This window comes from Crocodylus siamensis, chromosome 9 (assembly GCF_052110815.1).
Source record: "Crocodylus siamensis isolate JL-2025a chromosome 9, ASM5211081v1, whole genome shotgun sequence".
NCBI classification, from domain to species: domain Eukaryota; kingdom Metazoa; phylum Chordata; order Crocodylia; family Crocodylidae; genus Crocodylus; species Crocodylus siamensis.
The window spans coordinates 3260057-3281682 of record NC_143403.1 but is presented as its reverse complement, the minus strand read 5'-3'; the positions used below and the strand labels follow the sequence as shown (position 1 = coordinate 3281682).

Below are 21626 nucleotides of genomic sequence, written 5' to 3'. Positions count from 1 at the left end.
GTTGTGTCTTTTCAAGGCCATTCTTCCAGCAGTTGCAAGGCTTTGATAGATAGATGGTTGCAAAATGTTACCAAAGCTAAAATTAGGAAAAGACCACTGAGCCCTGCTGTAGTTCTCCTGATGCCTTTTCACCATAATCTCTTAACACGTGTACTGACAAAGCTTATTCTGAAAACAGTGCCGCTTCCTTCACTGGCCTTTCTTGATAATTTAGTTCCATATATTCCAAAACTTTTTGGTGGAAATTTTTCTGCCAAAGCTGTTGGTGTTCCTGATTTCCTAACCTTGAGGTTGTTTTCCTTAGGTATGTTTTCTTGATCAATTTGGAGTGTTTCAGTTTCATAAATCCTCTTTGTAAGGCAAGGAAAAAAACAGTGAAGTCACCAGAAATTCATTTTTCTTGCCAAAAGTAATAAGTACAAGCGTGAAGAAGCCAGGAGTACAGTAGGCATTGGAACAGATGTCTTATAGAAAAATCACTGGGGTAGGGAGTGCTGGAGCACCTGGTGCTAGGGGGAGGTCAGGAGTGCCTGCCTGCAGCAGGGAATGCCTGGGGGGCCCAGGACCTACGCTAGTGTAGACCTCTGCGGCGTGTGGCCCATGGGGCTTGTAGCCCCTGGCCACCAAGAAATTGGACAGCCCTTGTTCAGAGTGTTGCTTTTTACCTGTGGAGCTGCCTTTGAATTTCATGGAGTCTGGATGAGAGATTGATGGTGGTATAACTCAGTTATACGCTTCCGGAGAGTGTCTGTTTCTTTGAAAACGTGTATGCACCAAAGCAGAAAAGAATACTATATATTTAATAAGGGGCACTCAGAATCAGTCGAGCTGACAAGTAGATTCCTAGATTCACAGATGGTAGGGTCGCAAGGGACCTCAACAGATGTCGAATCCAGCCCCCTGCCCAGATGCCTATCCAGCCTTCTCTTAGAGACCCCCAAGGTCACTCTTACTGTGAAGAAGTCTTTCCTGATATCTAGTTTAAATCTGCTTTTTGGAAATAGTAACAATTGCTGGTGGCATAGTCCACATGTTCCTAGCTATGATCTTCCTTAAAATAAGATCCTGTCCAGAACTCCTTTGGAAATGCTGAGCCTCCCCTTATATATCTGGCCTAGAATGGTCTCTTTATTTGGAGATGGCAAGGTGCTCTAAATAGGCAGTCGGGGATCTTCAGTAAACTCCCTTGGATTTGTTTTTCATGTCTGTAGAGGTACTATCCTTCTTCCTGCTCAGTGCTTTGGTACAGCTGCATGTGCAGCTGGAAGCTTTAGGGATTTTTTCAAAATAATTACCAATTCTCTTATTTTTCTCATCGCAGTGCTAAAGTGCTTTTCCATTTAATGGACCTCTGTGCATTTCTTTGAAGCAAATCTTTTTTTCAGTGAGATTGATATGTTACGTTTGACATACAAGAACCCAACCATCAAAATGATCCAAATCCAATTTGCAAGCATCTTGATCCCACAAACATGTGAGCACATGCTTAAAGTAAACGACTTAGCTACATGCTTAAAGAGTAGTCAAGAAAGGTGATTTCAGTGGGGCTACTGAGAAAATGTAATGTCTGTATAAGTCTGTGTATGATTGGACCCTTAGAATTTGATCTCTAATCTTGGATTTTTGTCAGCTGCATGTTATATTTTCCTTTTTTTCAGTTGGTCTAATAACAGATAACAGATTTACCCCAAGAAACTTGTCTGCCTAGCCCTTAGACCAACACAGCTACAGTCTTTAGCCCTGATATTATCCCTTAGAAACATGTCTACAAATGTGTGCGCCAAGTATGCATCCCTGGACTTTTTACTTTGGAAATGAAGAGTTGCAATAGTGTCTGAGAGTTGGTGCAAGTTTTGGGAGTCAGGACTCCAGGGTTCTGTTCTTATTTCTGCTGTGGACAAACTAGATCTCCCTCCACTTCCAATCTCCCCACTAAAAGTGGGGATGTAATACCTGTCTAACTTCACATGCTTTCTTCTTTAAAGGTGAAGCGTAAAGTACTGCCGTTATGTAAATCTCATTGGCTTCCTTTAATCTTTGTCCCTCTTCCTTCACTTGATTCCACAAACAGAGCTTTGTTGGAAACCACACTTACTTTCTAAACGTGTAACTTAACTAATATATTAAAAAAATACTTTGCGTACTTTGTAAAAACAAGCAATCTTATTTTTTCCAACCCTCGTTCTCATTGTAAGTGACACCGGAGCTAACTTAAACCTTGATTGTGCAAACTATTGTTGCAATGCATCGTTCACTAACTTCAGTGAGTTACTAGTGCGATTCAGGACCCTCATGTAATAATTCTGCATGATCAGCCAGACTATAAACTCCTTGAACCAAAACCACTTGTGTTTATTTTATCTGTTGGTGGCAGGGATATCTCCAGCACAAAAAAGGTAACAATTTTATTGAGTCTGATGTCAGATGGGTTTGTAGCTTACTTAGAATCCCAGTGCCATTTATTCTCTACATTTTATCAGGTACGTTTCATCACTGGTCAGCATTTCCCTCTTTTGTGTTTGTATCCATTTGCATTTTCAGACCTGCCTTTTGCATATTGGTTTAAGCTTCTGTTTCACCCAAGAGAGCACACAAACACCAGCAGACTCTCCCTGTGCCTGAAGAAGGGTGTTTGTGCCCCAAAGCTTGGAAGGAACAATATTTCCAACCATTTAGTTAGTCTAATAAAAAATATCACGTCTACCCAAAGAACCTTGCCATTATGGATTAATTGCATAGTAACAACCATTTTTTCAGTACTTGAGGTTTTCGTGAACGGAGGGATCAGCCAGCCTTTGAAAGCTTTCAGTACTTTGGGTTATATATGGTATTTGGATCTACAGCCTTGTAAATCTTAGGAGCTTCTATTTAATAATCTTTTGGCTCTTTCATAATCCTTAGTTTTCCATTCCTAACTATTTGAATCAGGAAAAGAATCTTTGTTTAAAAAAAAAAATCAAGACAAAATGTAGCACGCAAATGAAATAATCTACAGCTGTTTTGTTCACTTATATTTGAATCCCCATATTCCTTCCTAGGAGGATCAAAAGTTCCTTCTTTCTTTTGGTTCAGATATTGGTTGTTGATACCAGGCACATTCCTTATTTCCACTGTTATCACAAGTATTACTTTTTAAATTTTGGTCTTATTCCCTTACATCTTTCTTTAATTAGCTTATTTCTGTTGTCACTCTGGACTGTTAGACGTTTTGGAATCAATCTGCTGTAATATTATTCCTTTCTCAACTGTTCCTTAAGTACTTTGCCCCAGTATTTTATATACTTCAGTCTTCTTGCCAGTAGCTTTTAATGAACGTTCTATATTTTCTCACAGCCTGCCCTTTTATTTGAGAGAGAGGGAGAAGAATCCAGCTCTCTGAGAGCAGTTTCACTTATTTTTCAGTAGTTCAGGCATCCACTATGCCAAAGACTTCCACCAAACTGCCAGTTCTGTTAGGCTAAGTTTGGACTTGATGCTTCAGGTATTTGTGGAAGTTTGTGCACAGGGTATGAATATGGCAGAGTATGGCTGCACCCCTACTCCACTGTCCCTTTGCCTGAAATCCTGGCCTCAGTCTGCATGTGTATTTTGACTTTTAACCTCAGCGGGATCAAGATTTCATGTCCATCTTTCTTCCAAAAATCACTCCCTTCACTCAATAACCCAAAGGCTCTGGTCCCCTCATGCTCTGTTTCTTTCCTTAGTTCTCTGATGATCACGGATGGAAGGTTTGCCCTTTTAGAGGCCATCAGATGCAGGTCCCAGGGATTTCTAAAGAGGGGCAGGACTAGCCTGGGTCACTTCCAGTGGTGCAGCACAAGGGAGGCAAATGGTCTTATGTCTGCTGTCAGGCTGCTAGAGAGCCCTTTAGGAAAACCCATGTCTCTGGTTCTTAGTAGACCTCAGCAGATCTGAATCAGCGGCACCCACACTGATGCCGTTGATTTTACAAACTGAATTGTAAGGTTGAATTTGCAACCAAACCTGTCGAGAGCTCTGTCCTGGAGTTTTGCAAATCCCTTTTTAATATGCAAACAAAACATGAGCTTTTAAACAATATAACCATTGGGGCAAAACTCAGAAGTACTGTCTTTATTTTCTTTTGTCTGTTTTGGAAAGAAAGGGGAGATAGCAAGACAAGGAAATAATACTCTCTTCACTACTTTGACACTGGGGCAATATCCCAGTTAGCAGTGGTAGGATGAGTTATTCATTTTGGTTTATTGATGATTAGCCCTGCTTTTTTGTTTTCATGCAGTATGGCTGTTTCTAAAAAAAAAAAAAATAAAAAAATAAAAAAAAATTCATAAAATATTTCTATCTATTACAGGATAGTAATCCCCAGTTCAGTTAGGGGATCATGATATCTCATTATCATGGTGTTTTAAACCAGTTTACTGTAGAGTCTAGATTGATTGCAGTTATTCAGAATTTGAGCTGTTGTTTAGTTGTGATTGCTCAGGTAACAAGTGCTGCAAATCATTAATTCATAGAACTATATCCAAAAAGCCTGGAATGCAGATTAATAGTGACTGCAGTTTAGCGTATTCTCTTATTCAATATTATTTTACTAGTAGATTTGGTCACTTCTTTCTGTGTAGATTACAGATAAGCAAATAATGCAGAAAAAATCATCCAAAAATATGTGTACCAAATTTTCAGTGGAGTCACTTTGCTATGTTTATGCCCCACTTGTACTTGCAAATCACTGTTACTTTAAAACTCTTTCAGGAATTTTTTTCATTGAAAACATTCAGTCGGGGAACAATAATACTTTGATGACTGAAATAAGCAGTTGTAGCTCAGGAGCTGAGTTAAATGTGAATACTTGTGATCCACCCCTAGACTGAAGTATTTAAAAACTTCAGCTGGTGACAAACATGGAAAAAAAACCCCAAACTATGCCTTACTGGAAGAAGCAGTGCATTATTAGTACAACCCAGCTCTGCATTATCTGTATAGATCGGGTGCTTCAGTGGGGCTTTTTGGTGCTTTTATCTAATAGCTGATTCAATTGGCTAAGAGATAAAAGTGCCAAAAAGCCCCACTAAAGCGCCCGATCCATATAGATGTAGGGTGAGCGGGGTCCACCTAATGCAGTGCCTCTCCTAAGTATGTGCTGGGCTTGGTACAGGAGTTTAAAGTGCTGGTTTGTGGGGTTCCCCCCCCATGCCTGCAAGCAGCCATCACGGTTATTATGTACTTTTATACCCACCTCAAACTATTGTGGATGTATTACTGGGTTAATATTGGCACAGGTTTTTTTTTAAGGTATGATGGTCTATTTAAATGTTAAGAATTTCCAGCATGCGTGTAGTATAGTAACTAGTGTACATGCATTACTTTTAAATATGCTGAATAGGGCATCTTTTAAAATATGTAGGACACTGCATAAACATATGTATTGCAATTGTTGAAGTTCATTGCACTGTGAGCGTACTCCTAAAAAATTCCAGCGAAATCTGTTCCTTTGGCACCGGATGGAATTGTTGTCCTGCTTTTAGTGGAGTGGGGGGAGTAGGACCTATCCTCTTGGTGCTACAAGAATGCCACATCTTTTAGTCTATTTTATCATGCTGGCTTAAAAGCAGTTCTTTTAAATGTCTAAGCTAAAGCCAAGACTTTGAAATTACCAAGACACAAACATACTGTGTAGAGCTCTTTGTGTCTCAGAAATATGTGGAGTTGCTATTATTATTCTTTTTTAATTTCAGAGAGCTCTGCTTAGTCTGTTAGACTAAAGCGGCCAAATTTAGGGTGCTTTAGGCTTCAGTACAGCAAACGTGATTATAATTTGAGAAGCAGGATTTTCAAAGCAAAGCTGAATGGAATGTTGGGTAGGAAGGAAAAATTGCTGGGTGCTGTATTATCTGTATTTTGGAGGCAGAAGGTTGCTTTTGAATATTATTTGAGGGTGTTCCTGACCCAAATTTTACGGGTTTAGTAAGCGATTGTGTTGCGTAGCACAGGTACACTGTGGGTTGATCTGTATCTTTTCTGTGCATCACTCTGTCACTCTTTCAAAGATGCCCTGAAACTAAGTTTAGAAATTCCTATTTTTTAGAAGGAAGGAGGGAAAGCTGATCCACCCGGATCTGTTTAGCAAATAGTTCTGTTCAAATGGGCATGCTGCAACACAAAAGTGTCTCTGAACGTTGTCTCTGCAACTTATTCTAACACAGTAGAGGCAGATGATACTCAGTTTGTCATCCTCTATTGTGGATGCCATGAGCTTGTTCTAAATGGGGAGGTGGGATTTTCATTCTGTCCACAGAATTGCTACCTGACTTTTGAGCCTTGATTTCAGCTACTTGGCTTTTCTAGCATCACAGCTCCTTGAGAATGGAGATAGGGAGTCAACTATAAAATGGTTGAGAAACCCAAGCTATATCATAGATTGCATTATGCTATTGAGCATGGCTCTTGAGAACAATATTGAATGTCTCAGTGACACGTTAAAGCTAAATGAAATGAAAGAGCATTGCCAAATGTTTCTGCTAAATTCCTTCTTGTTTTGAAAAGATTTTTATATATTTTTTACTCGTTTAAGACAGAAGATGAATGAGGAGCAAGCTCTTATAAGCCTTTTGAGTATTCTGAATGACCCATGCAACAACACGTCCAATATAATACATGTAAAGCTGGATATAAAACAAACTTTGAGGCCAGGCACAGGCATTACACTTTTACCAGCATATGTGATTGGACAAGAGTTCATGCCTGTAACAGAACAGAAGTTTGGCACACATAGGCTAGCTTAAAAACGGTGGAACCGGGTCTAATATTTGCTCCCCCCCACCGAAGGGAGAACGTGTGTTCTGGTCACTACCAATCTAAACTATGCCACTTATGGAAAAGTGTGCAACTTAGATTGATTCTGCCTTGGGCTTTTTGAATGTCTGTACCTAGCCTGCTAGTCGAATTTGGTGATTCTCTGTTGGGGGTCCCAGGAGATTCTTTTAAGGGTGTTCTGGTGCACCATCCAATATTAACACTGTTACATGTGTAGACACCTACATGAGATTCACAAGATTAACCCAGAAAATTTGAATAAGAATCCATAGTGTCAAAAACATTTGGACTTAGGGCGGTCTTTCTGAGTTCTTTCCAATAATTGAATGCTCTTGTATTTTTCCAAAGCCAAGAAATAAGTGAAAGTTAAGAGCTGGCATTTTCTGAGGGGTACCAGTCGATTTTGAGAACCAGTGGTTTAACCATATAACACTAAACTTCCTAGATGTTCAGAAAACCTTCTACAGTCACAGAACCTAGTGGCCTCATCCATGTCTCCAGCTAAGCACTTTTAAGCAATGGCTCTCTTGAATACATGTCTTAGTTTGTCATGAGCAATAAAATAAGTGCTCTAACCATGAAGTGAAGCTTATGCCTTCTTGAAAGTACATGAATTGTTCATTACCTTCCTGAATTGGGGCCAGTATGAGTGTGCGGATACATGTGTACATAGACTGCCTTTTCAAATGTGTGTTGCATCACAAATCTTAAGTGATAGGAAAAATAAATGTTTATATTTATAGGAGTTTTCACTTAATTGAGTACTGGCCTTCCAGCCCAAAGAGCATGGTTTGTTTTTTTTAAAATATCCTGGAGATAGCTGTTTGATTTAGTCCTTTGTGTTGTCCTACAGATGAGGCTTCAAACAACTATTTTCTAGTTATCTTCGGTCAGTGTCCAAGGGAAATTAATTTTTTCCCCAAGAACAGGAAGGTCAGAAACCTGTTATGTGGCTAGCGTGTGTGTAGTTTTTGACCACGTATGTCTCATTTTGAGTGGACTGTCAGGATCGACCTTTATTTTTATAAATAAATATAAGTTATTTTGTAAATTAAATATATAAACAAAGCTTTGTCCGAAAGCTTGTCTAACATCTCTCTCAACTATACATTTAATCCAATAAAAGATATCACCAAAAAAACTCTTTGCTTCTCACATACAAGCTTCATACCTTTTGACTAGTGTTGGGTGTTAATTTTGTCTCTGATGCTCAAACCTAAACCTGGCTTTATCTGTACTGGGACAGGGAATTAATGTCTGTACTTGGAAGCCTTGTAGTTCATCACTGCCACTTTGAGTTCTTGCAATGGCAAATGATTCAGGCTAATTGACGGATGTTTATTTTTAAAAAAAAGTTAAATCTCCTACAAATCAGCCAAAATATTATTTAATTTCTCTGGAGATGGGTGTTTATTTTTGTAGGTTAGGAATCGGTTTATTTTTATAAGATTAATTCAGCTTTGTGCTTTTGTAATGCAGCTACCAGACATTTCCCTCTGTTGAAAGTGCCAACATTGCACCCAGCTTTGTTAGTAAAATAAGCACAACTACTCAGAAAACTGGAACAAGTTAATTCTTCAAATATTTACATGGGCAGGTGTTTAATTTTATTTTTCTTTGTCTTAAAGGGATGATTGGCAGCACCTGGTGAGCGTGCAGAGCTTAGCCTTGCTGCTGCTTATGTGCAAGGGAGCAGATCCTGGTGGAACGAAATGAGTAACAGTTAAGGGGCAGCCGTCTCCCTGGGCGGGAAAACGTGCACAGGCATCAGAGTATATTCCAAAAAGGCTGAAATGGCAGCAAACCCTGTCTGTTTTTTGTTCCCTTGACGTGGGGTTTCTCCGTGCTAAGTTTAAAACTTCCCTACTCTGTTTCCACAGTAACAAACGTTTGTGCAATACCTAGGCTTTCTCTCCTGCTCCCTCGCACATGCTTGTTGCAGCCTTTTATAGTCTCTGGATGCAACAAGTGGTCAGCCTTCTTGTGGACTTAGTATAGCTAAGAAGGATTTGAAAACAGCATTGGAAACCTGCTTTTGTACAGCAGGATTGGGTTAAAAGCAAATGCCTGGCCTTGAAAGGACAAGGAAGAGGAGCAACAAGTTTTGACTGGCTGTCATGAAACGAACTTCTGAGTGCAGAGAGCAAGCCAAGACATAAATGGCAGGACTTAAAATACTGCGTGGAAAGTAGAAGTGAGCCCGAGCTGAAAGACCAGCTCTGAATGTCTCCCAGCAGTGTTGAGAAAGGGGATTTGAGTGTGAATGAGACCAAACCCAAATGTGCAAATCTGAATGCACACGCTGCAGGGTGCCTGGCTTCACTAACTCTTACACCCACTTTGCTCTACCAGTGATGTCAGCCTTGCCCACTTTCTCACTTTGCCTTTCTTTCCAGGTCTGTACCTGCCTAGGGCATTTTGCTTGTAATGCTACTCCCAGGTTCTCCTTTAAGTATCTCTTTCCAGGCCTACCTGTCCCACGAGGTTTTTAACACATTGAACCACAACAAATGGTGCTAAGATTGAAGTGGGGGAAAGGGAGAGTTGGTGCTATTCTTGACAGTTTGTATAGTTACCATCAATGCACATAATAATTTAAACTGTATTCTGTGTTCCTCTGAGGCTGTGAGCTTTTGGGTTAGCAGCCAGGCCTTCACAGTACTTTGCCCCTGACTGGGACATCTGGCTGTAACAATATACGTATTAAAAACATTAATAATGTAGAAGCCAGAGTAACTATGCACTTGTGTAGACTAACTAAATAAGATGTATATCTTGAGACAGAATGTGAGGGTGAGCACATTAGCTTTCAAGAACCCCAGCCAGCATCTGATGAAGTGAACTTGGGTTTGTGCAAGCTCGTGGTCTCTCTCTAGCTATCTAATTTAAGTAGTTTACAAAGGTGCATATTTACCCTACCTTCTGACTGACTTCAGACTAACATGGCTAACTAGTTCTCTTTACTCATAGACATATAGGCACTGCATTTAGAGTGCAGTGTCAGTGCCCCAAGCGTGCCTTTTGCCTAAAAATGAAGCCCTTATTCTAATCTGTAGTATTTATATACTGTATCTAATCTAACCCTGTAGTTATGTACTGGAATTATTCTCCTGCAAACACCCTCTGTTCTGTCCTAACTCATGTTGCTTTTGCTCTTCTCTTGTCTACTCCTTCCCTCATCCTTTCTTTTACATTATTCTTCTCCTTTGGTTAGCAACACACACACTCTAACCCATTATATGATATGATATGATATTAATATATATATGTGTGTGTGTGTGTGTGTGTGTGTGTGTGTGTGTGTGTTAGAGTGTGTGTGTTGCTAATATATATATATATTGGTTACTCAAAGCTTACCAGCCATTGAGACAGAAATGCACACACATAATAAAATGATTTAAGAAGTGCTACAATAGTAATGTAACTCTTCTGCATCATGCATTCTGCATTTGAAATGTCATGGTATATTACTGTTGATGGGGATTGCTGTTTTGAGGGTAATAAGTATTTTGCACTTTTGTAAGATGAGGAAACAAGATAGACATTTCTCTAGAGAAGAAACAACCTCCCACCATTTATTCTGTTGCCTGTTGAGCAAATGGAAACCTATAATAAAAATGTCAATTAAAACAGTTTATTTTTCTTTATATTTTGGCTTAATTCTGGCACTTAGAGTCAAACTTTTGGCCAAGTTCTAGCCAGGTCCAAACACTGATATTCTAAGACACTTTCTTCCTTGGTTTGTCATTTTTTATTAGATTGTTGATTTAAAGCGACTTGATGCATTTCATCCTTAGGTTTTTGTGTTTGGTGTCTCTCCTGTCTTCCAGAAGTGCACTATACTCAGGCCAAAGACCCTCTTCATAATTCCACTTCATAGCAGCAAGAAGATACCTCAATTGCTTTATATCCTGCCTGGCAGGTTCCTTGTTACTTGTTTGGAGTTGAATAAAGAAAACTAGTTGTATTGTCAGTTTAATTTCTTCATCGAAATAGGCTGTTTTACCCCACCAGTCTCTCATCACAATGGGCACTTTGGTACTATTTACAGATGTCTATCAGTCCAACAGGAAGGATTTCATTTCAAAGGCAGCACTCTAACACAGAGAAATGCAATAGCGTGACACGCTGAAGCCAATTTTGTTTGAATTGAATCAAAGAATTGTTGTAAACATGCAGCTGAAATGTAAAAGGGCCATTGAGGGTCCCACACAAGCCATTTTGTTTGATGGATTTCATGTTTACCTGCCAGTGTCTCTGGTTTAGGCATTGGAGGCCAAGGGGGAATCAGCCCGTGGTAGTTTGTAACATTTGATTTGAATGCAAGAAGCGAAAACCTTGTCCAGTGCTTGTGTTGCAGGTCAGCACAGATATTGTGGAATTGTTTCTGAAACCATAATGACTTCAAGTCCGTTGGTGACACGTGGCAAAAAGAAGTAACTTCTGTACTCAGTAATATAATAAACTTTGAATGCCCCATAACTGGAAAAAAGTGCTTCCTTGACATCTATGATGAGATCATCCATGACAGTAGATTAAAATAGTATATAAGTTCCAGGAATCATTACTTATTGTACTATTAGAAGTATTTGTATTCATTCGAGCTAAAATGAAAGCAAGTGGTAGAAATATGGGAGCAGGTTACAGAGTCATTTGTTCAGGTTTCCTAGATTTTTCTTGAAAATAAAAGGTGAAAGACAATATCCAGTTGGCACTCATTTCCAGCAACACCTTATGAAAGCAGCAGTCCCCAGCACTGGTTCTTTGGAGAACACTTTCCCACCAGATATTCAGATGATATGGTCTGTAATAGCAAGGTTACTTAGGGGTAACTAAGCACCGGGACACCAGCTGCTATGTTGTTAGGAACAGGCTTTCACAGCACAGCCGTGCCAGCAATCTTTTTCCTTTGCCTGCTGTGTCCAAATTCAGTGGTGCTGGCAGCTTGACTTTTAGTAACTGGATCTCCTTCCCCGATGCTACTCCTAGTTGTGTTGTAAAGCTAAGAAAGTGGCATTCAAAATGAGTTGAACTGCATTGTTGACACTATGGATTCCTCCTTGCCTTCTTGATGCGCTGGAACTTAATATGAGGAAAATCTGGAAAGGGAACCATAGAAAAGAACGGTTGAAAGGGACCTCCGAAGGTCATCCAGTCAAATCCCACTCTGTAAACTATTTCAGACAGGGGTCTGTCTGATTTATTCTTAAGTTTCCAGGGATGGGAGATTGATTGCACTGCATCTCTAGATATTCTGCTGTAATGCTCAGAAAGTTTTTCTTAGCATCCTACCTGAAATCCCCTTGTTGCAGTGTAAGGCTGCTACTCCTTGTCCTGCAGCCACAGGGGAATAGTCTTTTGCTATCCTTCTTATAACCACCCTTGAAGTATTTGAAGACTGTTACCAATCCTCCCTCACTCTTGTTTAAGATAAGATTTACAGTGCATGTGCGTGTAAGAATAGATTTATAGCATTTTTAAAAATTTAAACGTATAGACAGTAGTTGGGTATAATAGCTATGATTTGTGTGTGAAGGCAAACACTTCAACTTCACAAATTACTGTACATGGCTGTTTCTAAAAACCATGAGGTATTTCCTGAATTGTACTAATATTGTATACTTTAACATTTACTTCATGCTGTCATCATTTATGGCAATAAACCTGGAGCTGATGCTTGTTACATAAGTCAATCCCAGAGATCATGTCTGAAAAGTATGTTTAGAGTTTGAGTTGCTTCGTATGTTAAATTTTATTGCATACTTTTGGCATATAATCTAACAGAATCTAAGCTATTTAATCCAAGTCTGTAGTTAGAAATAAAGATTGTGTTTGTTCAGGGGTCACATAATACACTATTCAACTTGAAAAGTGTTCTTCTGAACTTTTTCATGGCTAGTGCATGAATTGGATGATTATGAAAAACAGGAATTTGTGACTTCCATATGCCTTAATACTCTGTTACATACACATCTTAAAAATAATTAAAAGTTCAGCTTTTTATTTATGCCACTTTTTTGAAGATATATGTAAAGTAAACAATAAAATGCCAGCATGGAAGAGCTGAAGAAATCTGGGGTCAGCAGCTTTCATGTATTTCACCCCATGATACCGTGTAAACATTAACATTTAATTCAAATCATCTGTGTCAATTGTCATTGAAATGGTAGGCTGGAAACTGGAATTTTTTTCTTCGACATTATTAGAAATTTGATTGTAACTGAATTGAGCACACCCGGCTTAGTCTAGCATCACATCCAGAGGACAGTTGCTTTCCTTGGAACAGCATCCCCTACCCCAGATGTGACTTTGGTGTCCATCTGAACTTTAGTCCAGTTTCTGGTTAGAAGCTTGAATTGCAGACTATTGCCACAGCCAACAACATTTCATTTATATTAAGAGTTTGATACTACTTTAAACTTTAAAATGAGTATTTATTTTTCCAAACTCTGAGGCCAGAGCAAGAGTGAAAGCTAAGGTCTTGATATGCGTAGGCCAGGTATAGTGCTGGCAGCCAGTATAATGAGTGCATATTCTGCTGTTAATGACCTCATCCTTGATCAGGAGGAGAGATACACTGGAGAGATGAGTGGTGATTCATTTTCTGTGCTGGAAATGCTCCTTTGGTAAATGACGTGTTTAGGAAATAATGCAGACTACTGGTCAGTAAAGTCTAAAACCAAAAAAACAGTTCCATTTGGGATCTTTGCCTACAGTTGAGTAATTGTCCTTGATAAACCCCTTTAAGTAATTAATCAAGTAAATTACTCCTCATTGTTAATTATAATTTTTTTTTCAAGTTGTCAAAATTTCACTTTGTTTTTCTCTTAAGCATGGGAGTAAGATAAACCTATGATTCAAAGCTGTAAGCTTGGAGAAACCAGCCTTAGCAAGAAATTGCTCACTCTTCAGTTTACCCACCCCAGAAACTTTTACCCTGATCCATATCATGCAGGGCTGCCTGAGCACTTCTAAAGACAAGGATAAAGTTCCTTTTACTTTTTCTTTCAGTTATTGCCCCCCTCTTCAGAGATGCTTTAAAAGGTATCCACTAGTATTGAATGCGAGTGACGCATCTGGACAAAGATCATAAGTTCATTTTTGTAGGCTAGATATAAGCTATAAATGGTAATGACTCTTGGTCACTGTGAATGTGGGCCGGATAAAGGCTTTTTAGTCATCCCAAATCTTGTAAGCAAGTCAGTCTCTGTGAGCTTTGAAATAAGGTAATGGAGAACATAAAGAAAATGTTAAGAGATGATGGCATTTGCACATTTTAAATATTAACTGTAACCTGACATGTAGTCTGCCATGATTTAGAATTTCTCCTTTTTCGGTTTTAGAGGATTACCCCAATGGGACGTGGCTTGGAGATGAAAATAATCCTGAGATGCGAGTCCGTTGCCCCATTACCCAAGCTGACATGTTGCACATCAGCACGAACTGCCGCACAGCTGAGAAGATGGCACTGACGTTGCTTGACTACCTCTTTCACCGAGAAATTCAGGCTATCTCCAACCTTTCAGGGCAGGGGAAGCATGGCAAGAAGCAGCTCGATCCTCTAATGATATATGGGATTCGATGTGAGTATAACAGTGTGACGTTTCCAGTTTTGTGTTAGATGGTGAAGGGTGTTTGTACAATGCTTAGCCTATTGAAGGCCTATTCATGATTGGCTTATTCGTGACTTGTCTGAGAAGTTGAAAATGTCTGTATATTGTTATGAGCATGCTAACAGAAGTGTAGTGAGCACAGTTATAACAATATAGAGGGATTTCTAAAGACTCAGACACGTCTTTAGAACCAAGAGTTCCAAAATACTCATGCATGTCCTTTTTCTCCTTTTTATCTTACTGTTTTTGGTAGAAAGGTAAGGGTTTTTTGTGATCTCTTTTATTGGATCAGGTCTTATTAGTACCTCTGTGCATCTCACCTCTTATGATTTGCATCTCCCTGTCTGTAAAAGGCCCCTGAATTGTGATATTTTTCCACTAGATATTTTATACTGGCTAGGGCTTCAGTTATCCTCAGCTGAAATGAGACTGGGGCCTTCCTTATCATTATTCTGCCCCCTCTAATTTGATTGTCACTGGCAGAGGAATGGCTAGTACAGTGACAAGTCTGTGCTTCTTGTAGCAGCATTAGTCAAGATGGCAGTCCAAGCTGAACAATGTGCTCAAAACTGTGCATCCATCTGACCAACTCCTTTACTTCTCAGTCATTTTGGTGATTTGGTCTTAACAGTAGAGATTGTCTTCTAAAAATCTTCGGCTGCAAATGCACTGCTCCCCTTTCTGATACCAGATTAGCAAATCCTACAAGCAGCAAACTAAGTGACAGGCAGTGAGTCAGTTTTAATGCTTGGACCAGTATATTCATCCCGTCTCCCACTCCAAATAGGTAAGTCTTGAGCTCAGATCTATTTCTCTTGGGAGGGGATTGTAGGAGAAAATGCTCTTCCTCCCAGCTCCTGCTCATCTCACCAGTGAGGTAAGCATCTAAGCACAGGTGCCACGGCAAGGCACTTTCACATGTCCTCTATGATGATGCTTAAATATAAGGTCTCTTCCAGGAGAATTAGGTGAAAATGGCCATTTATTAATGACCTGTGTTCTCACTTAAAATTTATGACTTGACTTCTAGCAAGGTTGAACCAATCATCTTGGTAAAAGATCCCTTCCCGCAGGCCTAGCTGTTATACCGCTGTACTCTACCTGCCGGTTGTATCAGTTCAGGGACAATACCACCTTCAGACTACAGTGTTTTCAGCAGTTCCCTGTAGTTGGAAGCGTAGCAATAAGAATTGGGATCAGAGCTTTGTGGTTTTTAAAGACTCAAAGTTTTCAGTGATGTTTTCCTTGCCTATGGTAGCCTGAGTAGAAAGACAGTTTTTGGGCGTATTCTTGGTGAGTATTCAAATTCTGTGTGCACTTATAAAGTCATTAAAGCATTAAGAGTTTTGCTGGAATGTGCGAGTTGGGCTCAACTGCTCCAAATGACTAGGATTAAGCCTCATGCTCTGAGTGAGGCGTGTTTCTTGTTGCTCTTGCCATGAGACAGATGTTTTCTTAGGTTTTAATTATGGGAGGATTCATAAGGACCACTTTAAATGAACCTGCTGTGAGTGTTCCCTAGGAATAGGTCCGGCCCTATATTTTGTCTAGGGAATTGTTTTGAATTCATATTAGTTTGCAGCTAAGGCTGTAGCAAATTGCTAACTGAGAAATATCAACTATTGTGAGGGCTAAAATAATGAAATGAATAATCAAGTCATATCTTTTGGAAACAAAGACTCTTCAGATATTTCAAATAATACAATCTTGGATCCCTAATTTGACAAGCTGCAGCCAAAGAGGGTGACATATTGTTTAGACGTTTTGGGTACAATTTTCAGCTCGACGAATTCAGCTTATTTTCTATCCATATGCAACATTTCAGAAGATGTACTTTAAGGACATGCCAAAGACCTTCCTTAGTAAGACTTGCTGCATTTCACAAAAGCACTTCTCTACTGAAGGGAAGATGAAATACTTGAAGTGTATGGATTCAAGGCAGGAGTATGGAGAGGAAGGTACTGTTGTCCTTGCCATCCCTGAGTATTTAAGCAGCCCTAGTTCTAAGCTATTACAGACTGCCAAACTGGTGCTCAATATTGGAAGCAGGCAGGGGTTTTCCTGTAACCTGATAGGGAGCAGCTTTGCAGAAAGCAGACTGTGATACACACAGCATCTGAAGTATTCCTAGATCTGAGCAAGGGAGAGCTTGGCCCTGTGGGTCGGCAGACTGCATCTTTTGATGACTCAGTTGCTCCTGGGTGGGGATTACTAGGTGAACTCTTGGATGACACAGCCATGTTTGCTTCATGCATATATACTTCATAGTTTACATATTTTCAGGCAAAGGAAATGTGCAAAGGCCTTCTGAAGAGCTGAATTCCTGCCACATGCTGCAGCTCATGCCTGGTGCTTTTGCCATGTGCCCTTTGTAAAGATCCCTGCCATCTGAGCTGGAACTACATGGGCAGCCAATGAGAAGAATGAATAGCATTCTTGATGGAAACGGGTTTTACAGGAAACAAACCTTGAAGACCAAATGCTGCATTCCTGAAATTCTCATTTGGTGTAGTTCACTTACAGATTAGTGAAACAGGAGTAAATTTAATCTACCAGGACTTTTTGTGGAGTTATCAATCGGGCATGAAGCTAAATTTAAGGTTTAAGAGTAGTCAATTAGGACTTGTTTGGCTTTTTCCAAGGAATTCAATACTTCACTCTTATTTCTGATGGTGCAATATATTTACTGATTTATGTGGAGAAGCTCTGTGAAAAGTGAGTTTAACAGGAGGTGTTCCGTGTGCCGGTAGGTCCGAGTTCGGGATGTGCAGTCCTAAGAGCTCCGTTTTGTGCACAGTGACATCATCTGACTGCTGGGGGTGACCAGTGGGCTATTCTGGTCTCCTGGATTTGCTCACTGTGCAAGAGAAGCAGAAGCCTTCTAGCTTTCACTTTGCTTGAGCGCAAACTAAATACCTCTGTGGTGATATGAGCTAATGCCCCACACACTTTGTTCTTGCTGCTTTTTGAAAACGTTTTAAATACTGATTCCACCTATATATATAGCTACTGCTTGTAGCACCATTATTATTTTCACAGGGCTTTTTTTAAAGGGTGACGTAGGCTTTAGTTGATAGTTTATTCTAAAAAAAAAAAAAAAAAATTAAAATGGTGTGCTTGCACAAACTGCTCTTAACTCCCTGACCCATGTTCACAGATGGAATGACTAAATGCTCTTTGCATATGTAAATTCCTGATCAATATCTTCAGAGTTTTTCAGAACAAGGCTACTTAAGTGGAAGTGTGTGAACTCATGACACTGACACTATATGGGCAAAACTAAAACCTGTTAAAGGGGTGATTGTATCTTCAGGATCTGGATAGACAATATGTTTCCAACAGAACAACTGACTTTTACATTGGTGGATAGATGATGTAAACCCCTGCATCAAGTAATTTCGCCCAATCTGAAGTTGAATTATGCCTGAAAGAATGAAGGGTGAAACGAGACTGATGTGAACTGCACTGGTGTACACGTTGTGTGCCTGTAGCTTGTCTGGGGGTTTAGAAGGTAAGGTTTACCAAGAGATGCCAAACTAAGTAGGGTGGGAACTAAATTGTATCGTTGTCCTCAAGCTGTGGTTTGCTGCTGCTCACTGCAGTAACATTATTTCGCCTTTTATTTTAAACTTAGATGAAAATTTAGCGTCATCAGTTGTGCATTTGCCAAACGTAACTAGCAAAACTCAGGTCATTATGGAGACTTATTTTGGTTCTAGTTTTTTCTTGCATTTTGTCAGCGGAAAGATTTTCCTCCTTTTCTTTACTGGGGAAAAGAAAACCCCTAACCAGCTCTGTATTTAATAGAAAAATACTTTGAATAGTATGCAGAAGCCACTTTTCCAAATGAAGGGATGTATGTTTATTAAAAATTCTTGATGTATTGCATAAATTGTACCACAAGAAGAGGGAGAGAATTTATCTTTGGAGGTATAAATTTTCATTTGGTTGCTTGTGGGGTGGCAGTGGTAGTAGAGAGGGAGTTTCGGGCAAGTAACCAGAACAGCTTAAACATACTATATGGCTTTAAGTAGCTCATTACTTCAGCCCTACTAAAAATATAGGGATTTTCTGGTGAAACATGATATAAGAGTGTCAGCAGTTAGGACTTTCTTCACTGTAACAGAAAATGTAGGCTTAGCTTTTATGAGATTTTACAAGAGTATTTGCAAATGTGGCTTTTTGAGTCCCCAAACCAGAATTTATACTGTAGAAAGCTAGAAAGGCAATAAAATGATGGGTGGTTAAATGACTTCACTTACGATATCAGCAAATAATACTATAAAAGAGGGTATTCATGGTGGGTGATGATAAACTCTAGGGGAATGGCAGTAGTCACTTTATAAGTCATTTTCACTTTTATTTTAATTATTTTGAGTTATTTATTTAACAGCCTAGAAGAGCTGTTTAGGTCTGCCTGGATGTGAGAGAGACGTTGAGTTTTTGAAATTTTGCACTATCTTTTCAAATATGAACATTTTTGTTGTAAAAACAATGTCATCGTTACATTTTCTTTCCTGATGGTAAGTTTCCTTAAGGCTTCCCTATGTAGAGAAATCTCTAGTGTAACCCACAGAGCCCTTTTCAAGTTCCTACCAAAAGGTGATAAAAACAGCATCAGAAAAAGAACGAACAATACTAATCCCCGGAAAGGTCATTAGATTTGTAAAAAAGCCTATGTCACATTGCAGATAGTTTAGGGTTGTTCCATTGAATTTAACTGTCAGTCTCATAGACTATTATAGTACTGCATGACCTGTTGCTGACTTCAATCCATGAATTAATAATATTGTTTCATCTTGAATACATTTGGGTAGAGTGATTTAAAATAGCTTAGGTTTATGACAAAAATCTACACTGGAGATTAAACAGCGGTCTCAGAATATATATAGCAAAGGATTTAACTTTATTTCTATTATATTAAAGTTAATTTAAGAATGATTCACTGCTACACTATAAAACTGTGCCTTTTTTAATTGGTATGTTGCCATTATTTTTTTCTTTTAAACGTGATCAAAGGGATGGAGCAGGAATAGACTTGGCGATCAAAAGCTGATGTTCCTGTTAGGTGTAGCCCTGATCCTTGCAGGGGTAGATCTTCCTTTCTCCAGGACCAGATTAACTCAAGAGAAATATAAACAGAGTATCTGGTAGACGAATGAATTTAAAAGTTTGCTTGCTCCAGGAGATCTAGTGCAAACACTTTAAACAGAATAAAGTACCTTTCTTAATTTCATTAATGAATTTGTAAAGGAGGGAGCGGCAGACCACCAAATCTGTGTAATAGGAAACGCATTGGACTCCCTTCATTATTGACTCATTTAATATGTAACACATTGGACTCCTCCTAAATTGATTATTCAATTTGTGCCAGTCTGATCAGTGGCTGTGACTAGTCCTTCCCACCGAACCCAAGCAGAACGCAAGTTGTGCTGGTTTGAGCAGCTCATTAATTAAAAATGTATTTCCTGATTTGTGTTACTTGCTGCATAACGTATTCTTTGCCTCTCAGTTTGACAAAGGGGAAGTCTTCCGCAGCCTGCATGTCTACGTACTAGATCTTTTTTCTAGAAACGTTGGGCTTTTTGCTGATGGTGCACTGAGCAAAACATACAGAGGGGAACACGATTGGCTGATATCCTCATTAAACCCCTAAGTGGGTGTGTATTAGTGTTCAAATAGCTGGATGGGTATATATTTTTTTACCTTTTCCACGTTAGGGATGTAAATAGTGTTTAAAAAATTATCAGTTTAACCTCCTCTAATTTTATCGGTTAAGTGGTTAACCAATAGTGCATGTCTAAATTAGTGACCTCTGGCAGGAACAGCCCTGGCCCCAGCCTCTTATGTCTTCACTGTGTGCCTGGTGGTGAGCCATGGGCAGGGGTTGGTGGATACAGCCAAGCTGTGCGTGGGTAGGGACTGGGGCTGCTGGCAAGGCTGCAGACTTCTCCTGTGTCTGGATCCCACTGCCACAGGGAGGGACGTAGGTGCTGCCCCCCACAGTGGTCAGGCAGGGTCTTTCCACTGCAGCATAGTATCATAGTATCATATCATAGTATCATAGTATCATAGTATATGCAGCGGTGAGACTCCTGGCCCCGTGGGGGGTGTACCCAGCCCACCCCCCACGGGGCACACCCACTGCGGGGCTGGGACTCTTTCTGCTGTGGCAGGAAGCCCTGCATGACCCGGGGGGAGGGGGGAAGGGAGGGGGATGGCCCATTCCTCCTTCCCTCCCTGTGGTGGCAGGATCTGGCCACAGGAGAGGTCTGCAGCCCCAGCCCGTGGGGGCCAGGGAAAGCTGCAGCTCCATAGCTGGGCAGTGTCCCCACTAGTGGCTCAGCTGTGCCTGCGCCCCTGCCTATGGTCTAGGGCCCACGCAGCCCTGGATGCGCGTTGAAGACATAAGGGGTGGGGGCCAGAGCCGTTTCTGCTGGAGGTCAGTAAATGGTAAGAAGCGAACAGTATAAATATAATTGTTGTTTAACCGTTTCCATCCCTAGTCCACATAGATCTATCATGCACAGCCTCTTTTCTTGAGTGTAGCACAACACACGAGCGCCTTAAGATGGGAATCTTCTGAGAGAAGGGGATGATCAAAGGGATCTCGTGTTCCAGGGTCACCCTTCTAAAAATGGCCATGAAATGCCTTGTAAGGAAAACTGTTTGAGTAGAATGAGCACTATGTGCAGTCTTGAATGTACTGATTTATGACAAGAAGTCTACTTTAATGCATTAGCAAATGACTGGTCACTAATTATAATTTAAAACTCATGTGTCAGTAATTCATTATTTTCGGTGTGCTTTATCAATAATATGCAGTAGTTTAAATAACAAAAGTACCACAGGTCAGCCTCATCTTCAGTAGAGGTAGTACAAGAGTTTGGGAACTAGAACACACTATAGTTGAGGGGCGATCCCAGGTATTGTGACAGGGGTGTGGCTGTTTTTAGAGTTGCTATTATCGCTATTATATCTATTTAAAAATAAGGAAATAAAAGCATGCATCATGAACACGTGGCATAAATTCAGTCTCTTGTTTCCATTACAGAATTTTTCTTCAATTATCAAATTTAATTTAAAAAATCACGGAACTAAAAAATATAACCAGTCAGTCTCTCTCATCCTCCTCTTCGCTGTTGCACTTTTTTGTGGGTTTCATTCATTTCTGCCCTCTATTTTTAATCTCCTTCTTTCCTTTCCGTTATTATTCATGGT

At 39.9% G+C, this 21626-nt stretch overlaps 1 protein-coding gene across 3 annotated transcripts in view; it reads left to right on the top strand.

Moving 5' to 3' along the window:
• BANP (BTG3 associated nuclear protein) overlaps positions 1–21626 on the top strand; it is a 215540-nt gene that overhangs the window by 61952 nt on the left and 131962 nt on the right. For all 3 annotated transcript variants that reach the window (XM_090062940.1, XM_090062938.1, XM_090062939.1), the window contains exon 7: positions 14136–14375. In XM_090062940.1, coding sequence (XP_089919066.1) covers positions 14136–14375 — 240 coding nt within the window. The remainder of the gene's footprint in view (positions 1–14135; positions 14376–21626) is intronic.